This window comes from Oryctolagus cuniculus, chromosome 10 (genome assembly GCF_964237555.1).
Source record: "Oryctolagus cuniculus chromosome 10, mOryCun1.1, whole genome shotgun sequence".
NCBI lineage: Eukaryota > Metazoa > Chordata > Mammalia > Lagomorpha > Leporidae > Oryctolagus > Oryctolagus cuniculus.
In genome coordinates this window covers 4,458,519-4,481,494 of record NC_091441.1, presented here as the reverse complement: position 1 = coordinate 4,481,494, position 22,976 = coordinate 4,458,519, and the positions used below count along the sequence as shown (strand labels likewise).

The 22,976-nt window shown below is 50.7% G+C and overlaps 1 protein-coding gene across 2 annotated transcripts in view; it reads right to left on the bottom strand.

Annotated features, from left to right (window-relative positions):
• Positions 1-16,043, bottom strand: part of CYB5A (cytochrome b5 type A) — a 34,878-nt gene extending 18,835 nt beyond the window's left edge. The window contains exon 1 of one of the 2 annotated variants that reach the window (XM_017343659.3): positions 15,727-16,043. In XM_017343659.3, coding sequence (XP_017199148.2) covers positions 15,727-15,855 — 129 coding nt within the window. In that variant the 5' untranslated portion in view covers positions 15,856-16,043. 2 annotated transcript variants of the gene reach the window in all.
• Positions 16,044-22,976: the final 6,933 nt, after the last annotated feature.

Sequence of the window (22,976 nt, the reverse complement as noted above, 5' to 3'; positions counted from 1 at the left end):
TCAGCACCCGCAAGCAGCTACACGTGACAGAAGAGGGTGCAGGCCAGCTGTGCAGCCAGCAGATGAGGGCCAAGGCTCCAGCGGGGATCACCGGGCTGAGAACGCCCTGGAGTTTCTGCCTAAGAGCTCTGCTTCCACGGCCCACACCCCTCCCCTGCTTTCTGCAAACTTCCAGCTTTCACTCCCTCTCCTTTCCACTGGAGCAGCCGGGGAAAAGCCTGGAGGGAGACACGGCCCAGCACCCCACCGCGAACACTCAGCCCGGGCTCACTCTGCACGCAGGGTGCTGTGGGCTGCGTGTCAGCCCTGTCGGCCCTCTCAGCAAGCCCGAGACTGGCGCATTACTGCTGCCACCCCCGTTTCACCGAGGGGCAAGCTGGGGCGTCGGGTGGCACAGCCAGCCGTGGAGGAGCGCCGGACAGGCACTTGGGCGGCCAACTCCCCTGACCAAGGCGCACGCTGGGAGGAAGCCAGCTGCCTGGGCCTGCTAGAACACATCCCAGTGCAGGTTCTCAGTGCACCGTCCACCTGACCTCGCCTCCCGCACGCCCCCCTCACCCCACTTCTCCAGGTGCTCCCTGGTGGCCTCTTTCTTGCTTCAAGGCCACCTTCACCAGATCTCACAGTCTGAAAGTGTGGTTTTTTTCTCTTTGTTTTCTGTACTAAAAGGGGAGGAAAGTTAAGTGGAAAGAGCTACTAAGCTTGTATCACCTCCCAGTACTCTATAAATAACCCCTTCCCACACCTCTTACAGAAATGTTCAATCAGACCCTCTTCACCCGCATCGACTAAATGATGTGATTAATTCACAGGCTGCCTGACATGTGAGAGGGGTTCAGTATCAGCTCGGTTACCTTTCTCCTCCAACCCCATTCTCTGTTACATCTCCACCAAGGTCCACGGATAGCAACTGACTGCACCGGGTCCTGTGTGCAGCTGAAGGCCAAGTCCAACGCCAAATGCTGGAGGACCCCCCACCCTGCCCCGGTTTACCAACCCCTTCATCTCCAAGGGAGGCCAGAGGACCCCCCACCCTGCCCGGTTTACCAACACCCTTCATCTCGAAGGAACTGCTATGGATTCAATCACCTAGCTTCATTCTGCTGAACCACAGAATCAAATGACGGAAGTTAACGGAGGGGGCCGGCGCCCTGGCTCACTAGGCTAATCCTCCGCCTGCGGCGCGGGCATCCCATATGGGCACAGGGTTCTAGTCTCAGTTGCCCCTCTTCCAGGCCAGCTCTCTGCTGTGGCCCGGGAGTGCAGTGGAGGATGGCCCAAGTGCTTGGGCCCTGCACCCCATGGGAGACCAGGAGGGGGCACCTGGCTCCTGATCAGCGTAGCTCCGGCTGTGGTGGCCATTTTGGGGTGAACCAACGGAAGGAAGACCTTTCTCTCTGTCTCTCTCTCTCTCACTATCTAACTCTATCTGTAAAAAAAAAAAAAAAAAAAAAAAAAAAAAAAGTTAACAGAAATATCCTAAGGAGGACGAGCATTTCCACAGGAGACCGTTCTCAAAGCCAAGTCCGGGTGAGGGCTGGTCAAGCAGATGCTGGCCTATGAGCCAGCAGTAGCCAGAACGCTGTGAGGATTCTCTCACCTTGAAGGAGAGAGCAAAACTCAACTGATTTTAGAACTGAAGTGGGGTGGGAGGCAGTGCTGTGCACAGTGAGTAGAACCACTGCCTCCAAAGCCAGCATCCCATATAGACGCTGGTTTAAGACCAGGCTGCTCCCTGTGATCCAGCTCCCTGCTAATGCACCCGGCAAAGCAGGTGAGAGTGGCCCAAGTGTTTGGGTCCCTGCACCCACATGGGAGAGCTGGAAGAAGCTCTGGGCTCCTGGCTTCAGCCTGGCTCAGCCCAGCCATTGAGGCCATTTGGGGAGTGAACCAACAGACTGAAGATCTCTTTCCCTCTCTGTAACTCAATTCTGCCTTTCAAATAAACAAACACATCTTAAAAAAAAAAAAAAGTAGGAAATATTTGTCCTAAGATGTACTGTGAATCACAGATAAGTTTGTGTTTGGTCAGCAAGCTCTGATCCCAACATTACTCAACTTGCCTCACTACGTAAAATAAGCCGGGTGCTACCTGGAGACCCAGCTGTTCCCCTGATCTTTGGGGGTACTAAGCCCCCAGTTCCGATCTCACAACCTGGGGATAAAGGGAAGGCCCCAGGACAGGGCTGCTCCTGAGACAAGAGAAGGGAGCACTGTGACAGAGTGCGCCCAGGCCCCCGCTGGGGCAGTGCCTCCTGCTTTATGACCCAACCTAATGAGAATCAGCAAAGCCTCCCGCGTGGAGGGCCGGCGGCAGATGGTTTATGGCCTAGAAAGGATGTCGTTCTAGCTCCTCTACCCACAGTGAGTCTTGAATCAGAACGGCCATGGGATGACGTGACAGAACAGATAATCACACTGAGACCACAGTCGGGAGGAAAAGAGAATGGACAGTGCCCCATCTCTATCTTTTCTTTCTCTCCTTCAATACCAAGTAATCAGGTCTCTTTTCCCTTTTATGTCCAGTGTTAGGAATAATAAATTGGGCTGAAACATAAAGGTAGGGCAAGAAAAAAAAAAAGCAAGCTGTCAGGAAATTATTCAAGCTCACCCAACAGCCATGCTGTACTGAATTGCTAATATTTTATACTCGCAAATTTTTTGTTATTCATCCAATCAATAAAAACCCATGCAGTTCCATCTAGGTGCCTGCACTGTCTTAGGAACGGGGCTAGGCCAATATTAAAACAGAAAAAGAATCCTGCATTCATGAAGGAATCATCCTAGTGGAAGGCAACAGGCAAAACTATAATAAATCGGTAAGTCACACAGGATGTTCGAGGTGACAGAGCAGGGAAAGGGGGCAGGGAGACTTCCAGCTTTAAACAGAGGTTCAGACACTTGCAGAGGTGATATTTAGTGAATATTCAAAGGAAGCAAAGGAGCAGCTCACACTGGAATCTGGGGAAACAGCTTTCCAGCGCAAAAGTCGTAAAACATCACGCTTCCACTCTCGTGTCAAATAACCCTTTACCTGATGCCAACTCTCTTCAAAAACCTTTACTGCTGGGGCCAGCACTGTGGCTCAGTGGGTTAAGCTCCCACTTGTGAAAGCACTGGTTCGAGTCTGGGCTGCTCCGCTTCCAAGCTAACTCCCTGCTACTGTGCCTGGAGAGGCAGCAGTGGGTCCAAGCACGTGGGTCCCTGCCAGATGTTTAACCACACTCCTGGCTTCAACCTGGACCAGCCTCAGTCACTGCAGCTACCTGGGGAATAAACCAGCAGACACAAGACATCTCTCTCTCTCTCTGCCAAATAAAATACATATATCTTTTAAAAAGACAGCGTATATGTTATATTTAGATCTATGATCCATCCTGAGTTAATTTTTGTACATGTTGTGAGATTTAGGTTGAGGTTTATGTTTCTTGACAACTGATGTTCAACTGTCCCAAAACCATTTGTCAAAAAGGTTATCTATCTTCCCTCCATCTAACCGCACTCACATCTTTGTCAATCAGCTGGACAGCAGCGAGTGTTCGGCTCAGCAGTAAGTCACCAGCTGGGGCGCCCTCACCCATACTGGAGTGCTGGGTTTGAGCCCCAACTCCTCTGCTTCCCATCCAGTTTCCCACTAACATGCAACCTGGGAGGCAGCAGGTAATGGCTCAACTACTAGGGTCCCCGTCACCCATGTGAGAGACCCAGAGGGAGTTCCAGGCTCTTGGCTTTGGCTTGCTCCAGTCCTGGCTGTTGTGGACTTTTTTTTTTTTTTTTTTTTTTTTTTTTTTTTGACAGGCAGAGTGGACAGTGAGAGAGACAGAGAGACAGAGAGAAAGGTCTTCCTTTGCCGTTGGTTCACCCTCCAATGGCCGCCGCGGCCAGCACACTGCGGCCGGCGCACCGCGCTGATCCGATGGCAGGAGCCAGGAGCCAGGTGCTTTTCCTGGTCTCCCATGGGGTGCAGGGCTCAAGCACCTGGGCCATCCTCCACTGCACTCCCTGGCCACAGCAGAGAGCTGGCCTGGAAGAGGGGCAACCGGGACAGAATCCGGCGCCCCGACCGGGACTAGAACCCGGAGTGCCGGCGCCGCTAGGCGGAAGATTAGCCTAGTGAGCCGCGGCGCCGGCCTGTTGTGGACTTTTAGAGAGTGAACCAGCAGATGGTAGATGTCTCTGACTCTGTGTGTGTGTGCGTGTGTGTGTGTCTGCCTTTTAAATAAAATGAAACAAATAAACTAAAATATGGTTTTAAAAAAATCATTTGGAGAGAGGGTGGGCATTTGGTCTACTGACTAAGACACAGCTTAGGGGGCCAGAGCTATGGCACAGTGGGTTAAAGCCATGGCCTGCAGCACCAGCATCCCACATGGGCACCGGTTCAAGTCCCAGATGCTCCACTTCTGATCCAGCTCTCTGCTAGTGTGTCTGGGAAATCAGTGGATGATGGCCACATTTCTTGGGCCCCTACAACTATGTGGGAGACCTACAGAAAGCTCCTTGCTCTTGGCTTCAGCCTAACCCAGTCCTAGCTGTTGCAGCCTTTTGGGGAGTGAACCAGTAGATAGAAGATCTCACCTTCCCTCTCTGTCTCTCTCTCCTTCTCTGTATCTCTGCCTTTCAAATAAATAAATCTTTTTTTTTAATGTATGGCTATTTAAGAAAAAATTTTTTTAAAAAAGACATAGTTTAGGACATCTGCATTCCCTATCAGAGTGACTGGGCTGAGTCTGGTTCCACTGCCAGTTCCAGCTTCCTGCACAGCCTGGGGGTGAGCAGCTGATGACCCAAGTAGTCAGGTCCCTGCCGCTCATGTGGGAGACGCAGACTGAATTCCTGGCTCCTGGCTTCAAGCATTTGGGAAGTGAACCAGTAGATACGAGCTCTTTCTTTCTCTCTGCCTTTCAAATAAATTTTAAAAATAAATGATAATAAGCTGGAGGGAGGCCGGCACTCAGCCTAGAAGTTAAGCTATGCCAACCTCCTGTATCAGAGTACCTGAATCTGAGGCCCAGCTCTGGCTCCTGATCCCAGCTCCCTAACAATTCAGACCCGGGGATGCAGCAGTGATGGCCCAAGTAACAGTTCCTGCTAACCACATGGGGGCCCTCAGTGAGTTTCTGGCTCTCAGCGTTGGTCCCAGCCCAAACTCAGTTGTTGTAGGCATTTGGGGTGCAAACCAGCAGATGGAAGCTCTTGCTCTCTCTTCCCTCCCAATAAATATTTTTTTAAAAGAAAATCAGTTTGAAGCATTTGTGTGGGTCAATTTACAGCTTTTCCACCATGTTCCACCGATCCACGTATGTTTTTCTGCCCGAGCCACGTGTCCTAACTACTGCAACTGTATCCTACATTGTAAAATCAGCTAGTGTAGGGTTTAAACAGAAACACAATGACACATCCTGGCAAAGCATCACTGTCACAGTGAGAACACAAAGTTAGAGACAAGAGACACAGGTGAGGCAGGAGGCACTTCAGGGCAGGGTGCAGGAATAAGGCTAGCAAAGATTGCTCAGATACTGACCACATCACCCAAGGGAAGCCAAGAGTGCTCCGGTGGACTGAAGGTGAAGTCTAAGAGAGAGTCAGGGTTGACCCCAGGGCTTGGCCTGAGCCACTGGATGGACAGACAAGCCATCAACCGCAATGGGGACGGATGCGGGTGGGAAACTGGGGGTTCCACTTTTCACACCTCAGACGTGAGACGAGCATCAGACAGCTGAGAGGAGACGGGAAGTGGACTGTGGAATATGAGTGCAGCATTCTGGAGCAAGGGCTTTAGGTCTGGACTTAACAACCCAGGAGTCACCCCATGTTTAAAGCCGTGACACGGACGTGAGGTTCCAGGCAGAGTGGAAAGTCCCGCGCCCTGGGGCCTCCAACACTGAGGTGGCAGAAGGGAGCCGGCGAGATGGGAAGAAACCAGAAGATGCCTTGGGAAGCCAAGGGCAAAGAGGGCCGGCCCTGGTCCCCCACACTCTGCTGCTGAATCAAGGGGAGCCGTGCACCGGTGAGTGGCGGCACAGGCGCCATGGTGGGGGCGGCGCTGATGAATTCCTGGGGTTTAGAAGAGAAGGGAGGAGGTAACCTGTGACCTCAGCCTCAACACCCCTTGCAGAGGGCTCGACCACACAGGGACAGAAAAGCAGAGGCAGTGCTGGGGGGATTCCGGAGAGGCTAAGCCAGCTGTGGGACGGGAGAGCAGCACTGCACCTGGCCACGCTGAGGACAGTTCTGTGGGGGGAGGGCCAGGAGAGGGGAGGCAGTGAGGGCCCGCAGAAGTGTCTCTACAGGAGAAGGGAGGGCTCTACTGGCCAGCAGCCGGAGGGCTTTGGTGTAGAGCCTGGAAAATGTGCCTCCCTCACCCTTCACCCTCCTGCTTCTTTCTACACACTGCAACAGGACTCTGACTCAGTGCCATCCTGGGTCCCTTTCTGACCCCACTACACAATCCAGATTTTCACAATTACATCTTGCTACTTGCTGAGTGCTAAAACCCTTGGGGACAGAATCCCGGGCTATTGAGCCACCACTCACTAGGCTAGTCCTCCACCTGCGGCGCTGGCCCACCAGGTTCTAGTCCTGGTCGAGGCGCCAGATTCTGTCCTTGTTGCCCCTCTTCCAGGCCAGCTCTCTGCTGTGGCCCGGGAGTGCAGTGGAGGATGGCCCAAGTGCTTGGGCCCTGCACCCCATGGGAGACCAGGAGAAGCACCTGGCTCCTGACTTTGGATCAGCGCGGTGCGCTGGCCGTGGCGGTCATTGGAGGGTGAACCAATGGCAAAAGGAAGACCTTTCTCTCTGTCTCTCTCTCTCACTGTCCACTCTGCCTGTCAAAAAAAAAAAAAAAAAACACCAAACAAACAAACAATCAAAAAACCCTTGGGGACAGAATCCCAACAAACATCTTTAGAGGAAGAAGTCACATCCCAAAAAACCATCATGAGCCATGTGTGTGTGTGTGTCGTGTATGTGTCGTGTGTGTATATGTGTATATGCTGTGTGTGCCACATGTGTGTGCCGTGTGTGTGCATGTGTCATGTGTGTGCATGTGGTGTGTGTGTATGTGTGTGCGTGTGTGCCATGAGTGTGTGTTGTGTATGTGTGTGCCATGTGTGTGCATGTCTGTGTCGTGTGTGTGTGCGTGTGTGCATGTGTGTGCCGTGAGTGTGTGCATGTGTGTGCAATGTGTGTATGTCATGTGTGTGCATGTGTATATGTGTGTGTGCGGGCTATGAAAGAGAGAGAGAGAGTGTGTGTGTGTGTATGTGTGTAAGCACAAGGAAGGCAGGAGAGCAAAACAGGCTGGGGCCCACGCACCCCCCTCCAGGGGAACCTCCTCTCCCACCCGCTGGGGCCACGCTTACTGAGTGCCCGCCACGTGCCCTGGTGTGCTCCAGGAGAAAACCCACACTCACTGGACAGAGCCAAGGAAAACCCCAGACACTGACTCGTCTCAAGGCTGGTGGAGAGGGAGGGCAGAACATCTCCTGGCTGGGGGCCGGCACACACATGGAGCCGTGATGGGAAGAGGACAGTGACCAGGGAACTGGGACCAAGGTTGAAGGGCAGAACAAGTGCAGCTTGTTTGAGATAGAGCGAGGGCGTGGCGAGAGAGGGAGCCACAGGCTGGGGCAGAGCACCCAGAGCTTTTCAAAGCAGGGCAGAGAGATAGGATTTTATTGTAAACACAGGGGAGGCCAAAGAAAGGAACAGAGCAGAGCAATGCACTCCATTTTATTTTTCTTCCTCTATGTGGTTTCAGCGTACGTCACTAGAGCTGCAAGGGACAGGTGAAATACCGAGGGCTCACTCTGCAGTGGCCACCACGAGGGACAGGTCAAGGGCTCCAGTGCTAACAGCACAGGAGAGAGAGATGCTCCAACAGCTGCCGCAGGTGGTGACAGACCCACGGGGGAGAGGAAGGCAGGGGAAAGATCAGCTGGGCCCACTCAGGGATCTGCCCATCGCAGCAGTGAGCTCCTCAGATTTCCAGGCAGGGTAGCTATTCAAGGGGCCTTTGCCTGTCGGCCGGGAACCTGCTCACAGGCCTTGGCAGGCTCTTCCAGAGCTCGCAGAGCCCTTGAGGACACCACCGACCTCTCTGCACTTAAAAAGCGCCCACGGCTGCTTCCCCACCCTCTGCTAGGCAACATGCTACCATATCCACAGCTGGAGAGCAAGGCCCCCGCGTGGCCCGTGGCCTCCCAGAGGTTTTGCCTGTGTTCAGATCTTAGCATCACAGCTTCCCTGTGTTCCCCTGTTCCTACAGGGAAACATCAGCAACTCCACAGCAAGGGGCCGGCCTGGCCCTCCCAGCCATGCTGGTTATCTTCAAAGTCCCCAGGCCTCCTGCCTTGGCGCAGTTAGCAGCTAAGGACATGGGCTTGGTGCTCCTTCCCAGCCGTGACTGCAGCGTGGCAGGGAACCCCTGCCCCTGCCACACTTCCACGCCTTTAAGGAGGAGGCCACTTCTACCACAGCCTGAGGGCCATTTACAAGATTAAACACTGGCAAACTACTGGGCCATGCGAAAGCTCATGATGCTCAGTAGGCGTCCACAGCGGACGCTCTTAGCTCACCGGCAGTTTTTAGAGAGCAGGAGGATTAATGAAAGACAATCGCTTAACACTTTCTGGAAAATGGGGAGAGGGGTTGCAGGCTGCATCTATTTTGGCCCATGCTGGACACAGCTGCACAAAGCGTGATTCGCAGCTCTGCCAACACACAGGCGCTGAGACAAACACGGCTTTCAACCTGGAAACTCATGTTTCTCCACCACAAACCACACGCCAGGGATCAGGGACCGTGAGTAAGCCCGAGGCTGTCAGGCCCAGTGCCCAGCCCCACGTGACTGCCCCCAGGACCAGAGACACACTCTCCGGATTCCACGCACAGGGGTAGGGCCTTCCCCATCACCAGAGAAGCCTGCTGTCCCCAGTCAAAGCCACTTACCCACAGGCTCACAGGCCAGATCCTACAGCTCAACCTTCAGCTCGTTCTCCTGGTTCCCAGATTAGAACTCGGGAAACGGTATAGGCAGCCAGGTGAGGAAGACACTGAAGTGGGTATTCCCACGAAAACGAAGTTCGGAGGTAATAGGAAGAAAGCAGAGCTACCAAGATGCTCACAAGTCTCGGACAAGGAGCCTGACTGGCACTGGGGACCACGGCTAAGGTTTTCAAAGGATGGACAAGGAGCCTGACTGGCACTGGGGACCACAGCTAAGGTTTTCAAAGGATGGACAAGGTATTAGCATAACCACACGCAAAAGAATTTACATCCTTAAGATGCTAAAAAGAACCTCCCCATACATTTCCTCTTCTAACAATACACAAGTGCATAAATCCGAGCCAGGGCAGTGAGGCCGCGAGCGCGGTCATGGGCGCCATGAGTGTGTATGTGCGTTCACCCAGGAGTCCCGCTCAGCAAGGAAACCAAACAGCAGAGTGTGTGAAGGGGGAGGAGCAGAGGCGGGCAGGATCCTTGTCCTTAACAAGGGCCTCCTGAGGGAACATTCTCTTCTATAGGGAGCCCAGCAGGGAAAGCTGCAGAACACACAACAGTGTCCTGGGCACAAAATTCACCGGTGAGCAAGACGCCTGCGTCCAGAGCCACCCGCAAAACGGCTGCCAGGCCACAGCTGGTGTCCAGCGCTGGGGAGCACGGCTCTGGGTGGCCTTGACTCTGTCCTTGGCGCTTCTCCACACCGTCCAGTTCCTCACGGTGATCAAGCATTCTTTGCCTCAGAACAGTAACACTGCATGTCTAAAATCTTGCAGAAAGTTAGGATTTCCCAACATGCATAGCATGGATTCCTGAAAACTTACATATTTCAGGTGAATACTTGAATTTTGAATTGTTTCTTTTTACTGGTTATCATCATTTCTGGGATGTGTTCCCGCTAAATAAACATTGGACATACCAAACAGAAGATAACAATTTATAAAAAAAAGCTTCCAGCAAAATATTGTCATGAGAATGCCTCCTCTAGACATAACACTTTCCAAGTGTTCTCGCACACACTGTTTCTCCCGGTGTTCACAGCACATGCAGCTGACACAATAGCCCATCTCCTCCCTCTGCCTGAGGTCATTGCCTCCACGACAGGCCTAAGCCGCAAGCTGCCTTCCTACCCTAAACCAACTGGCGAGGAAGTCTGGTGGAACCAGGCGACAGCACTTTCTGGTTGTCTTCTATGATTCTGGAGTATTTCTACAATAACAAGAATCTGCACTGGGGCTGGTGCTATGGCACAGTGGGTTAAAGCCACAGTCTGCAGCACCGGCATCTCATATGGGCACCAGTTCTAGTCCTGGCTGCTCCACTTCCGATCCAGCTCTCTGCTATGGCCTGGAAAAGCAGTAGAAGATGGCCCAAGTCCTTCGGCCCCTGCACCCACATGGGAGACCCAGAGGAAGCTCCCAGCTCCTAGCTTCGGATCAGCACAGCTCCAACAGTTGCAGCCATCTGGGGAGTGAACCAGCAGATGGAAGACCTTTCTCTCTCTGCCTCCGCCTCTCTGTAACTCTGCCTTTCTAATAAATAAAATAAAATAAATCTTAAAAAAATAAAGTAAAAATAAGCATCTGCCTCCACTAGAAATCAGTGATTCACCCAGGCTGGCCTGCATAACCTGCTTTCTTTTCTTTACAATTTTCACCCACCTTAAAGACCACAAAAAGCAAAACTTAGTAATCTTGAGTGTTCTTTTTACTATTTTACAACAAAATAGTCCCTTGAAACCTCTTCTATACAGTTACCAAAACAAAACAAAAACAAACAAAAAATTCTGTAGAAATACAGAAATACATGAGATCCAGAGTCACCTTCTCCAGGTGGCCCTGGGAGACCTGGTTCTGTGTCCTGTTCCCCTAAGATTCCTGGGCCACCTTTACCAGAGATCCCTTTAGATTTTTCTCCCACCAATGTCACGTTTGCTAAGCTTTATTTACTAAACCAATACATTAAGTAAAAACTAATAATGTCCCCATTTTACATCATCAAAGGCGTATTTGACAACCACAGTTTTTTAGTATGAGGATCAGGATAGGATCAAACCCCTTTGCAGGCCAGCTGTGTAGCATAGGGTAAGGGCACCAGTTTAGGCGGCTGTGTCTGTTCCACACCTAGCTCCTGACTCCAGTGTCCTGCCACTGCAGACCCTGGGAGGGGCCGGTGTTGGCTCCAGGGTTTGGGTTCCTGCCACCCACGTGAAAGGCCTGGATTGACTACCTGGCTCACAACTTTGGCCCAGTCCAGTCTCAGCTGTTGTAGGCATCTGGGGAGTGAATGAGCAGATGGTAGCTCTGTCTCTCAGATAGATAAATGGATGGGTGGATGGGTGGGTGGATGGATGGATGGATGGATAGATAGATAGATAGATAGATAGATAGATAGAAGGAACTTTTGTCTTTAAAAATAAACAAAAAGGACACTTGCTTGCAAAAAGCAAAGGCACGTAGCATTTTTTAGTCCTAACTTGGCAGCCATATCAAGGGTAAAAATGTGTTGCTGTTTTTCAGAATTAAGGACAATGAGTTGTAAACACTCACATCTCTGCCCAGATCCTGGGAAGACTACAGTTCCCCAGGCTCAGAACCCCTGGTTTATGAAATCTAAGCAGCCATGATCACTGGAACAAGACAGTTCCTACAGCATACCCTCCCTACTCTGGAGACCACGGCCCAAGACTACAAAACCCATCAATTTGTATGCAGCAGAAAGAATTCCAGGATCTCAGGACCACTAGGAAATGTTCCACAGAAACAAGTTTCCATTTTAACAACGTAAAGGGGGTGGGGATTTGGGGAGAATTGTGCTTTATAAAACTTTGGAGCCAGCCCAAAGCTGCTTCCTGCACTGCCAGCATCCCATGTGGGCACCAGTTAGAATCCCGGCTGCTCCACTTTCCACCCAGCTCTCTGCTATGGCCTGGGAAAGCAATAGAAGATGGACCAAGTCCTTCGGCCCCTACACCCACATGGGAGACCAGAAAGAAGCTCCTGGCTTTGGATCGACACAGCTCCAGCCTTTGGGGCTCTTTGGGGAGTGAACCACTGGATGGAAGACACCTCTCTCTCTCTGCCTCTGCCTCTCTGTAACTCTGCCTTTCAAATAAATTAATTAAAAAAATTTGTTTACCCAAAAAAAAAATTTCTCAGGGCCGGATTGTGGCATACCAGATTAAGCTGCTGCCTGTGACACTGACATTCCATGTGGGCACTGGTTCAAGAGCTGGCTGTTCTAGTTCCAATCCAGCTCCCTGCTCATGGCCTGGGAAAAGCAGCAGTGGATGGCCCAAGTGTTTGGGCCCCTGCAACCCACTTGAACACCCAGATGAAGCTCCTAGCTCCAAACCCAGGCACTGCGACCATCTTGGGAGTAAACCAGCGGGAAGGAGATCTCTCTCTGTCTCTCCCTCTCTGTGTAACTCTTTCAAATAAATATATCTTTTTTAAAAAAATTCTCAGGAAGATATTTCACAAATCAAACACCCACTGACTCAAAGGGATGAATCATGTGATACTTTGGTCCCTTTCACGGCTCGTTTAGAAGTGGAATAAATGCTGCTGCCCAAATCAGAGGCAAAAATGCAAACCAGCTTTCCCCCCAACCCTAAATGCCCACATTTTCATTTCAGATGACTTCCTCTCAGAGTTCTTTAACCATCGGGGGTGTGGGAGACGGTGCAGCGGGCTAAGCCGCCACTTGGGACGCCACATCCCCGCTGCTCTGCATCAGATCCAGCTTCCCGCAGACTCAGACCCTGGAGGCAGCAGTCATGGCTCAAGTGCCTGGGTGCCTGCTCTGCTACCCATGTGGGAGACCCAGATGGAGTTCTGGGGTCCTGGCTCTGGCCTGGCTCAACTCTGTTCTTCTGCCTTTCAAATAAGTAAAATTTTTTTTTTTTTTTTTTGACAGGCAGAGTTAGACAGTGAGAGAGAGACAGAGAGAAAGGTCTTCCTTTCCTTCCATTGGTTCACCACTCAGATGACCGCTACAGCCGGTGCGCTGTGCCGATCCAAAGCCAGGAGCCAGGCGTCTCCTCCTGGTCTCCGATGCGGGCACAGGGCCCAAGCTCTTGGGCCATCCTCCACTGCCTTCCCGGGCCACAGCAGAGAGCTGGACTGGAAGAGGAGCAACCGGGACAGAATCCAGCGCCACGAAGCCTGGTCATAATAAAATCACACATGACAAGATTCAATTTCACACATATAAACTCAAAAACTAGAACTCAGGACTGACAAAACGTATAGCTCAGAATATACGGTGGGGCTGGCACTGTGGCACAGTGGCTTAAGCTACTGCTTGTGACACCAACATCCCAAATGGGAGTGTTGATTTGAGTCCTGGCTGCTCCACTTCTGATCCAGATCTCTGTTATCGCACCTGAGAAAGCAGCAAAGACAGACCCAAGTGACTTGGCCACTGCTACCCTCATGAAAGAGACCCAGATGGAGTCCCAGACTCCTGGTTCCAGCGGGACCAGCCCCAGCTGTGGTAGTCATTTGGTGAGTGAACCAGTGGATGGAAGGTATCTGTCTCTCTCCCTGGCTCTCCCTCCCTTCCTGCCTCTCTCCCTTTCTGCCTGTAAAATAAATACATAAATCCTTTAAAAATATATGTAGGCGGGGGCTGGCACTGTGGCACAGCAGGTTAAAGCCCTGGCCTGAAGCTCCAGCATCCCATATGGGCGCCGGTTCTAGTCCCGGCCGCTCCTCTTCTGATCCAGCTCTCTGCTGTGGCCTGGGAAAGCAGTAGAAGATGGCCCAGGTCCTTGGGCCCCTGCACCCACGTGGGAGACCTGGAAGAAGCTCCTAGCTCCTGATTGGTGCAGCTCCGGCCGTTGTGGCCATCTGGGGAGTGAACCAACAAATGGAAGACCCCCCCCCCTCTCTGCCTCTCCTCTCTGTGTAACTCTGACTTTCAAATAAATAAAATAAATCTAAAAAAAAATGCAGGCAATAAGGCTTATAATCTTGCCTCCAAGCAAGTATTAGGCAGGAACCCAACACCTGCTGCTCTTTCTCCCGTCATTAATAACAAGCCCAGCTTCCTTCTCAGGTTCCTACCCTTCCTCCTGAACAAAACAGCTTTAGTTTAGGAGGGCAGAGCTCACATTGCACAACAGCTGAACTCCAACCTGTGTCCTTCTCTCCTGTTTCAACATCACCTGCCACACTTACACCTTTACCCAGAAACTCGCCCGAAACGCCGAGCTGCACATGTCGCCCAGCCCAGACCCCTCCCTACCACGGGAGCGGGTTAGAAATGAATCAAAGCCCTCCTGGCGGGTGACTGACTAGCGGTTGTTTGGTTTGATTCTCCCGGGAGCACTGTGAAGTGAGCACTGTCATCACTCTCCCGTTGTACAAACATGAACTCTGAGCACAGAGTGCAGGTGGCAGGCAGGACCTTGGCTGATCTCTCCACAGGGACGCGGGCGTGCAGGGACGGCCGTGGTACTCGAAGGAAGGGGAGACGCCGGGCCGCGGGGCGAGGGGCGGATTCAGAGCAGAGGAGGCTGCTAGCCCTCAACAACTCGACGCTCTGCAGAGCCACAAAGAACAAAACCTTCCACGCCGAGGTCATGCAGGGAAGACACACGGGCTTTCCTTATCGCGCAAAGACTCCCTGCGACTGCTGGAGTCTACTGATCAAAAGGGGAAAGACAGGAAGGCGAGGGGAGAGAGTCAGGAGAACGGCCCACTTCTGCGCCCAAGGTCGGTCTGCAATCAACACTGCTGGTCCCATCAAAGGAAGGGAAAAGGAGGAAGCTGGGGAGAAGTAAAAGCAGCGGGGGGGGGGGGGGGGGGGGGGTCAGTGCTGCCTAAGATTTACCGCTGGGCGGTGAGCATCCCACATGGAGGGCCTGGTCCCGAACCCAGTCATCCGACACCAGCTGCCCACAGGCACAGACCCTGGGAGGCAGCAGCGATGTCACTGGGCTCCTGGCACCCACGTGGGAGACCTGGCTGCACCTGGCACCTGGAGAGCCAGCCAGGGAAAGGGAGCGCCCGCGCCGGGGGTCCCTCATTCTTCCTGTAGATTCATGACTCGAACTCCCCCAGAGTGATGCGGTCCCAGAGATGGTCAGGGACAAGCACCGCTCGGAGTGGGCAGTGACAAGGATAATCTCATAAAAAACAACACGTCTGACCACAGGGAGTGTTCTCCCTTGCAGGCATGCCAAGTTGCTTTACGAGGCCCGGGTCCCACCCGCCGAACTTTGACTCCCGGTCCCTGGCCTCTTCCTGGGCTTCAGCAAGCCGCAGGCCCGTGCTCGCCGCCAAGCTGCACCGGGCGCGGCTCGCGCAGGGAGCGCGGCCCGGACCCCGGCGCGCTGTCCCCAGCGGCTCGCGGGAGGGAGAAGCCCACCAAAGCGGAGACCCCGCGCAGCCCAACTCGAGCACAGAGCGGATCTTCTCACCCTACTCACAGCAGGGCAGCTCAGCACCTGGCAGCAAGGCAGGACTGGGGGGCGGGGGGCTACAGGGGCTCCCGCGGCAGGAACGCAGGCGAGGGTCCTCGGCGCGTCCCCAGGTGCGCGGCCGTGGGCAGGGCTCCCCGAGACGCCCGCCCAGGGGTGCAGAGCCGGGACAGCGGTGCGTCCAAGGTGAGCGCGCTCAGCTGTGCAGACCAGGGGTGCAGCTCCCGCGGGGCGTGCGGCGCCGACACAGGGAGCCCCCCAAGCCCGGCCACGCGGCCCCCGGCCCCCCAACTTACCTCCTCCAGAAATTTGGTCAGATCGTACACCTTGTGGTGCAGGATCAGCCAGGTGCTTTTGCTGTGGTTGTGCTTCTTAATCTCTTCTAGGGTGTAGTACTTCACGTCTTTGTCTGACTGCGCAGCCATCTCTGCACGAGGCGGACCAGGCCCTGCACTCACAGCCGTACCGGGTGGAGCGGGGCAAGCGTCTCAACCAGCTCCGCCCGGGACATTCCCCGCGCACCCGGCCCGGCGCCCGACACAGGGCGGTGGCGCGGCGGAGGAGGGGCGGGCGCCGCGAGGCCCCCGAGGATTGGCCAGGAAGCTTATCGCTCAAGGGGCTCCGCCCTCGGCCGACCCTCTGCTCCAGCCCGAGCGTGCCCCGCGCCCAACGCGCAGGTTCTGATTGGCTGCGGGAGCTGCCCTTCACAGTCACCCGGCGGCGGGGGGGCGCGGGGGGCGCGGAGGGCGGGCGGGGCTTCGCTGAGACTGCGCAGACGGCGGCGAAAGATGCGCGGTGGGGGACAGGGTTCTCCCCGGGGAGGGTAGCGACCTCGGCTCGCAGTGGCCGGCGTTTGGTGAGGGGCGGCCGTCAGTGGTCGTCCTCCGCATCCGCAGACGTTGCGGAGACGCTGGATGGGACGGGAGCCTCCCCTCGGCTTCCCGCGGAGCACACGTCCCAAATGCCCGCTGCGGACCGCGGGGTCGCGTCCCTGACCTCCGCCCGGGGACTTGAATTCTTCCCGTACGAAGTAGGGCATGAGTCTGCCGCTCTGAGGAAGCGTGTGCGCCTCCCGGCCGTCCGCTCCCGCGTCCTGAGGAAGCGGGAAGAAGCGCTCCTTCGACAGGGCACGCGGGCCCCTCCCGCAGTGGTGGTGGGCTGCAAAAGGCCTGGCCCCGGGGTGACCACGGAGTCCCTCCTGCCCGAGCGTCGGCAGGGCCTGCAGGCAGCCCTAGCCCAGGAGGAAGAAAAGCATTCCAAAAATACATGTGCGTCCCCTTGTGCTCGCCAGGAAAACATTCCCAAGTGTGACACTTTGGTATTAAGAGATGTTTCTAAGGACTGAGTAGTGCTAAGAAGGTAAACTGTTTGCACTGTGATACTCGGCTTGAGTCACGCATAATACACAGCTGCTTTATTTCACTCCAACCAATGCAAACGAAAACGCTGAGATGATGGCCTGGAAGTCCTGTGCTTTCTTTAACCTTTACTTCTCAGAGAATCACAGGTTCACAAGAAGCTGCGAAAGTAATAGAGAGGTGCCATGCACCCCACACCCATCCTGCAATGGTTACACCTTAATTTATAGCACAGGATCAAAACCAGGAAGTTGACATTCTGTACAGTTCTGTCCTGACTTAGGACTTGCGTAGATTTGTGTTACCTCCACTACCACTACGTCGGAACAGTTGTGGCACCACAAGGGCTCCCAGGTGCTACCCACTTACAGCCACACCCACTTCCTTTGCAAACCATCCCTGACCCAGACAACCAGGCATCTGTGTTCCATGTACATAACTTTACCGTTTCAAGAATGTTATACGAATGGAATCATACGGCATACGGCCATTTGAGGATGGCTTTTTCACTTGGCGTACTATGCCTTTGGGATCCATCATTGTAAGTGTACTCATAGTTCCTTCTCATTAGTCAGTGTTGCTACATGGTAGGTAGGTGCCAGAGGATCACAGTTTGTTTAACCAATCACCGTCTGAAGGATATTTTCGTTGTTTCCAGTTTCAGGCTATTACAGCAAAGCACCTGTGAACAATCATACGCAGGTTTTTATGTAAACAGGTTTTATTTCTCTAGGATAAATGCCCAGGAGTGACCACTGGGACACTTAGTAAGAGTATCCTGAATTGCCAAACACCTTCCAGAGTGTATCATGCTATGTTCTTGTCAGCGGTGTGTGAGAGACGCAGCTTCCTGCCCTCCCCAACGTTTGGTCCCATCACTGTTGTTTATGTTACATATTCTAACATTTGTATGTGATCTTCAAAGAAATGTCTCTTCAAATCTTTTGTCCATTTTTTAGAAGGTCTTCCTTCCGTTGGTTCGTCCCCCCAATGGCCACTATGGCCAGCGCTGCGCCAATCCGAAGCCAGGAGCCAGGTGCTTCTCCTGGTCTCCCATGCGGGTGCAGGGCCCAAGGACTTGGGCCATCCTCCACTGCCTTCCTGCGCCACAGCAGACAGCTGGACTGGAAGAGGAGTGAGCGGAACAGAACCGGCGCCCCAACCAGGGCTAGAACCCAGAGTACCGGCACCACAGGCAGAAGATTAGCCTAGTGAGCCATGGCGCTGGCCTGTCCATTTTTAAATAATGGACTTTTTAATCTTGAGCTTTAAGAAGCATTTTTATAGGCAGATGGTTTCTGACTTATGATGGTTCAAACTATTGCTTTTTTTACTTTATGATGGTGTAAAAGTGCTGCACATTCAGCAGAAACTATACTTTCAGTTTTGAAGTTGGGTCTTTTTCCAGGCTAGTGATGCACAGTACAATCCTCCCTGGCCTTGCAGTCATGAAATTAAACAGCGGGTGCTCTGCAAAGTCTTGTGTGGCTAAGCTGTTCTCTGCAGTAGGTTGGATGTACTAACTACACTTTCAACACTCATATTTTCAGCTCCCAATGGGTTCATTGGCTTGTATCTGGAAGGTGTCCGGCACGTAACAAATCTTCCCAGCCAGATGAATCAATATATAGGCTTTTATTGAGATTCCACTCCCAGGCGAGGTTCACCGGTCCCAACAGAGCTGGGGGCCGGGGAAGTTGCGTGTCAGAGGTGGGGAGGGCTCCTTTTATAGATACAGGGCGTGGGGGTTAGAGGTGGAGGCGGGTCTGATCCTCGTTGGTTGACCTTTAGGCACCCGCGGGGACCTTGACAAAGACTTTTCGTTCCCGGAAGTGCGGGTAGGGACTCTCCATTCCTGAAAATGTAGGCCTTCCCTCCTTGCGGATCCCAAAGCTACCAGTATCTTGTCATAAGTTAACCACAAATGAGTCCATTGCCAGATATGTGGTTGGGGAACACTTTCTCCTAGTTTGTAGTTTGCCTTTCAATCTTCCTAGTCTTTCTCAAAGAAAAAAGTTTTTAATTTTGAAGATGTCCAATTTATCCCTTTTTCACTGATGGATCATGCATTTAGTGCTCTAAGAATTCTTTCTAAGCCCCAGGTTCCAAATATTTTCTCAAATGTTTTAAGATTTGTACAGTTTATAATCCATTTTGAGTTCATTTTTGTGTAAGGCATTAGACTTACATAGAGGTTATTTTTCTTATATCTAATTGCTCAACAACCACTTGTTGACAAGACTATTCTTCCTCCATTGTACCTTTGTCAAAATTCACTGTACTTGTATGGGGCTAATTCTGAATTCTCTCCTATAGTTCCACTGAGCTATGCACCTACCCTTCTACCAACATCTTACAATCATGATGAGGGTAACTAACAATAAATCCTGAAATCAGGTAGAGTGTTCCCTTCAATGTTATTATTTCTCCTCTTATAATCTAGTTCCTTGGCCTTTCCATATAAATTTTATAATAATCTTGTATTTATAAATATATGTGTCTATAAATTGCTTAGATTTTAATAGTAATTTTATTAAACATGTTTGTTTAATTTGGGGAGGATTACTATCTTCCAATCTATGAACACAGAATCTCTTTATTTAGGAATATTCTTTGATATTTTTCATCAACACTTTATAGTTTTAGCATAGAAGCCTTATATTTGTTTTGTTATATTTTCTCCTAGGTATTGCTTTTTGGGGAATGATTATAAATAGTATTGTCTTTCTTATTTGTTTCTACATTTTCATTGCTGACATATGGAAATACAGTTGATTTTTACGTTTTTCTCATATCCTGTGACCTTGCTGAACTCAGCTTTTTGTAGATTTCCTAGGATTTTCTAAGTACACCATTACGTCACCTGCAAATTGTCGCTCCCCCACTTGTGGAGGAACGACACCAGACCCTGCGCTGTTCTCTTTCTCCGGCCCTTCCCGGGTTTGCTGCCGCTCCCCACCGCCACCACCTCCGCGGAGGGGCGGGCACCTCCGCCACTTCGCGGAGGAGTGGCACACCACCGGCCAGCTCTCTCAGGGGTTGCTCAGGGGTTGCTCAGATGTTCCTCCTGCATGTTGGCTCTCTCCTCCTTTATAGTCCTCTTCCACCAATCCCAACTCTGCTGGCGTTCTCTCCCCACGCGCTGAGCACGCTGCTCTCCTCCAATCAGGGGCAGGATCAGCTCCTGCAGCTTGTTAGTCGAATTGGTGAGGCAGCTGTGTGGAAGTTGTTTATTCCCTCTCAGCGCCATATGGTGGGAGATCAGATGCATAGTCTTAATCATCTTAGTGGTCTAGTCCAGTCTCGGTAGTTTCAGTACTTATTTGTCCATAGTCTCTGTACTTATTTGTCTCCCGGGCTACGGGCCCTGCTCCCCACAGCAAATAGTATGCCTTTAATTTACTTCTCTTGTCTTATTTTATTGGTTAGAATATACAGTACTATAGTGAATCACAGTGGTGTGTACATCCTTGTCTTTTTCTTGATCTTGGAAAATAATCAGTTTTATACCACAAAATATGATGTCAGCTGTATGTTTTGTAGATTGAGAAAGTATATCCAGTTCTGTGAATTTGTATCATGAGTGAATATTGATTTTGTCTAGTGCTTTTTCTACATCAGTTGATACGATCACATGACTTTTCTTCTTTAGCCTTTTCAGTGACTGAATACACTGATTTTTAAATATTGAACCAGTCTTGTTGGAATAAACCCCACTTGTCTGTGATATATTCTGTCTCTCTATCCATGTGTGTGTGTATGTGTGTGTGCATACATATACATACATTACATATATACTATATATATAAAATTTTGTTAAGGATTTTAATATTTGTATTTGTGAGATACTTTTACATAGGGGGCTTTTTTCTTCATTTTACTTGAAATACAGAGACAGACAGAGACCCTCCAGCCCCAGTTCACTCCCTAAATGTGCACCAACAGCCAGGACTGGGCCATGCCAAAGTCAGGAGCCCAGAACCCAATCTGGATCTCCAGTGCAGGTGTCAGGGATTCAAGTACTTGAGCCGTCATCTGCTGCCTTCCAGGATGTGCACTGGCAGGAAGCAGGATCAGAGACGGATTAGCTGGCGCTTGGATATGGGATGCAGCTAGCGACCTAAGCACTGTACCAAAAGCCCACCTCTTGTTTTCTTTGTATGTACTGTATTTGGCTTCACAACTAGAGTAACACTGACTTTATGCAATAAGTTCATGTGAGTCCCTCCTATTTTTCTGGAAGAAAGAGATTATGTAGAATTGGTATTATGCATCTTTATTTTGGTAAAATACTCCAGTGAAGCCATATGAACCTAAAGATTTCTTGTTAAGATTTTAAATCATGAGTTCAATTTCTTTAATAGTTATAAGACTATTCAGATTATACATTTCATATGGATGAGTGGTGGTATATTTAGGTCCTTTTCATGTGAGTTTTCAAACCTGTGTATTTGTGGAGTTGTTTGCACTAGTGGTGGTCCCATATTAACCCTGTTACCTCTCTAGGGTCTATAGTGGTGTCCTCTGTTTAATTCCTGATATTGGTATTGGTGACTTCTTTTTTTTTCCTCCTTTGTTAGTCTTGGTAGAGATTTATCTATTTTACCGATCTTTTGAAAGGACCAGCTTCTTGTTTCAGTGATTTTCTGTATCCTTTTGTCAATCCCATTGGTATCTGCTCTTTTTCTTCCTTTTGTTTGGTTTCCTCTCCCTCTCCCCTCTCCCCTCTCCCTCTATTTCTTTCTCTTCTAGTTTCCTGAGGTGGGAGTTTAGATTATTGATTTGAAGCTTCCTTTTCTTAAAATATATGTGTTTAGTGTTATGCATTTCCTATACCTTTTTTTAAAATAGTGAACCAGATTATACATTTTTTCCCCACCAATTCTCAGGGCAGCCGAATCTCCCCCATGAATGCTTGTAGAGAACCCAGTCACTTGAGGACATGGTTACCCCTGTAATCTATGAAAAAACTGCTTCAGATTTTAGTCCCAGTTTCAAGTACCTCCAGGAGTTGATCCTCACTCTGGTCTTATGACTCATCAAATGATGACTGTGAGCCAGTCAACTGTTCTAAGCTGCTTGCTTATCGACTGCCTGAGACAGACAGAAGTCAGTAACTATTAGCCAGAACCACAACAGGTCTTCAAACATCCATGGCAAATGGATAATATGAAGTAACCATGCATGGATTTTAGTGTTTTTGCACAAAATGAATTTGTCTTTTCATTTCACTTTTCACCAGCTTTTTGAAGTACCCTCATATTATTATTACCCAACATGACTCCTTCTTCTAAAACACAGGTGTAAGGAAATATCTGTGTCAGCAGGTACCCGAAGGCAAAGTAAATCTAGAATAATCCAGAGACAAGCAAACCTGAGAAGTTAGAGGAACACAAATATTTACAAACTCCTCCTGACCTCCTTTACACAAAAGGAATTTTTGTAAACATTTAGAAAATCAATTCTACTAAAGTTCTTCATATAAAAATATACTGTAAGAAGTTCTCAAAAAAAGTTCTCAATCTTTCTTCCAGTCTAGGACAAAAATAAGCATTGTTAGCCTTTCCATTCCTCTTCTGATTCCTTCTTCCAGTCATTCACAAGACTCCCTGAGCAAGTCCTTCCTGCCAGGGACAGTTACTCCAACCAGAGGCTGGTTCCCTGGCCAAATGGGCTCCAGTGCAACAATCTGCACAATTTGTATTGTACTTTATGGGGTACCATGTGATACTGTTACATGTATACATTGTGTAATGTTCACTCAGGGTAAATATGTTATCTCTTCAAGCATTTAATATTTTTTAATTATTAAGGTTTATTTTATTTACTTGAAAAGCAGAATTACAAAGAGAGAGGAAGAGACAGAAGGAAAGAGATCTGCCATCCACTGTTTCACTCTCCAAATGGCTGCAGTGGCCAGGGCTGGGCCAGGCTGAAGGCAGGAACCTGGAATTCAATCCTGGTCTCCCAAGTGGGTGGCTGTGACCCAAGCCCTTGGGCCATCTTCAACTGCTTTCCCAGCCACATTATCAGATAGCTGGATCAGAAGTGGAGCAGCCAAGACTCAAACCAACACTCATATGAGAAGCCAGCATTGCAGGCAGCAGCTTAACTTGCTGTGTCATAACACCAGCATCTGAACATTTAACATTTCATAATGAAAGTATCCAAAATCCCAATATTCATAT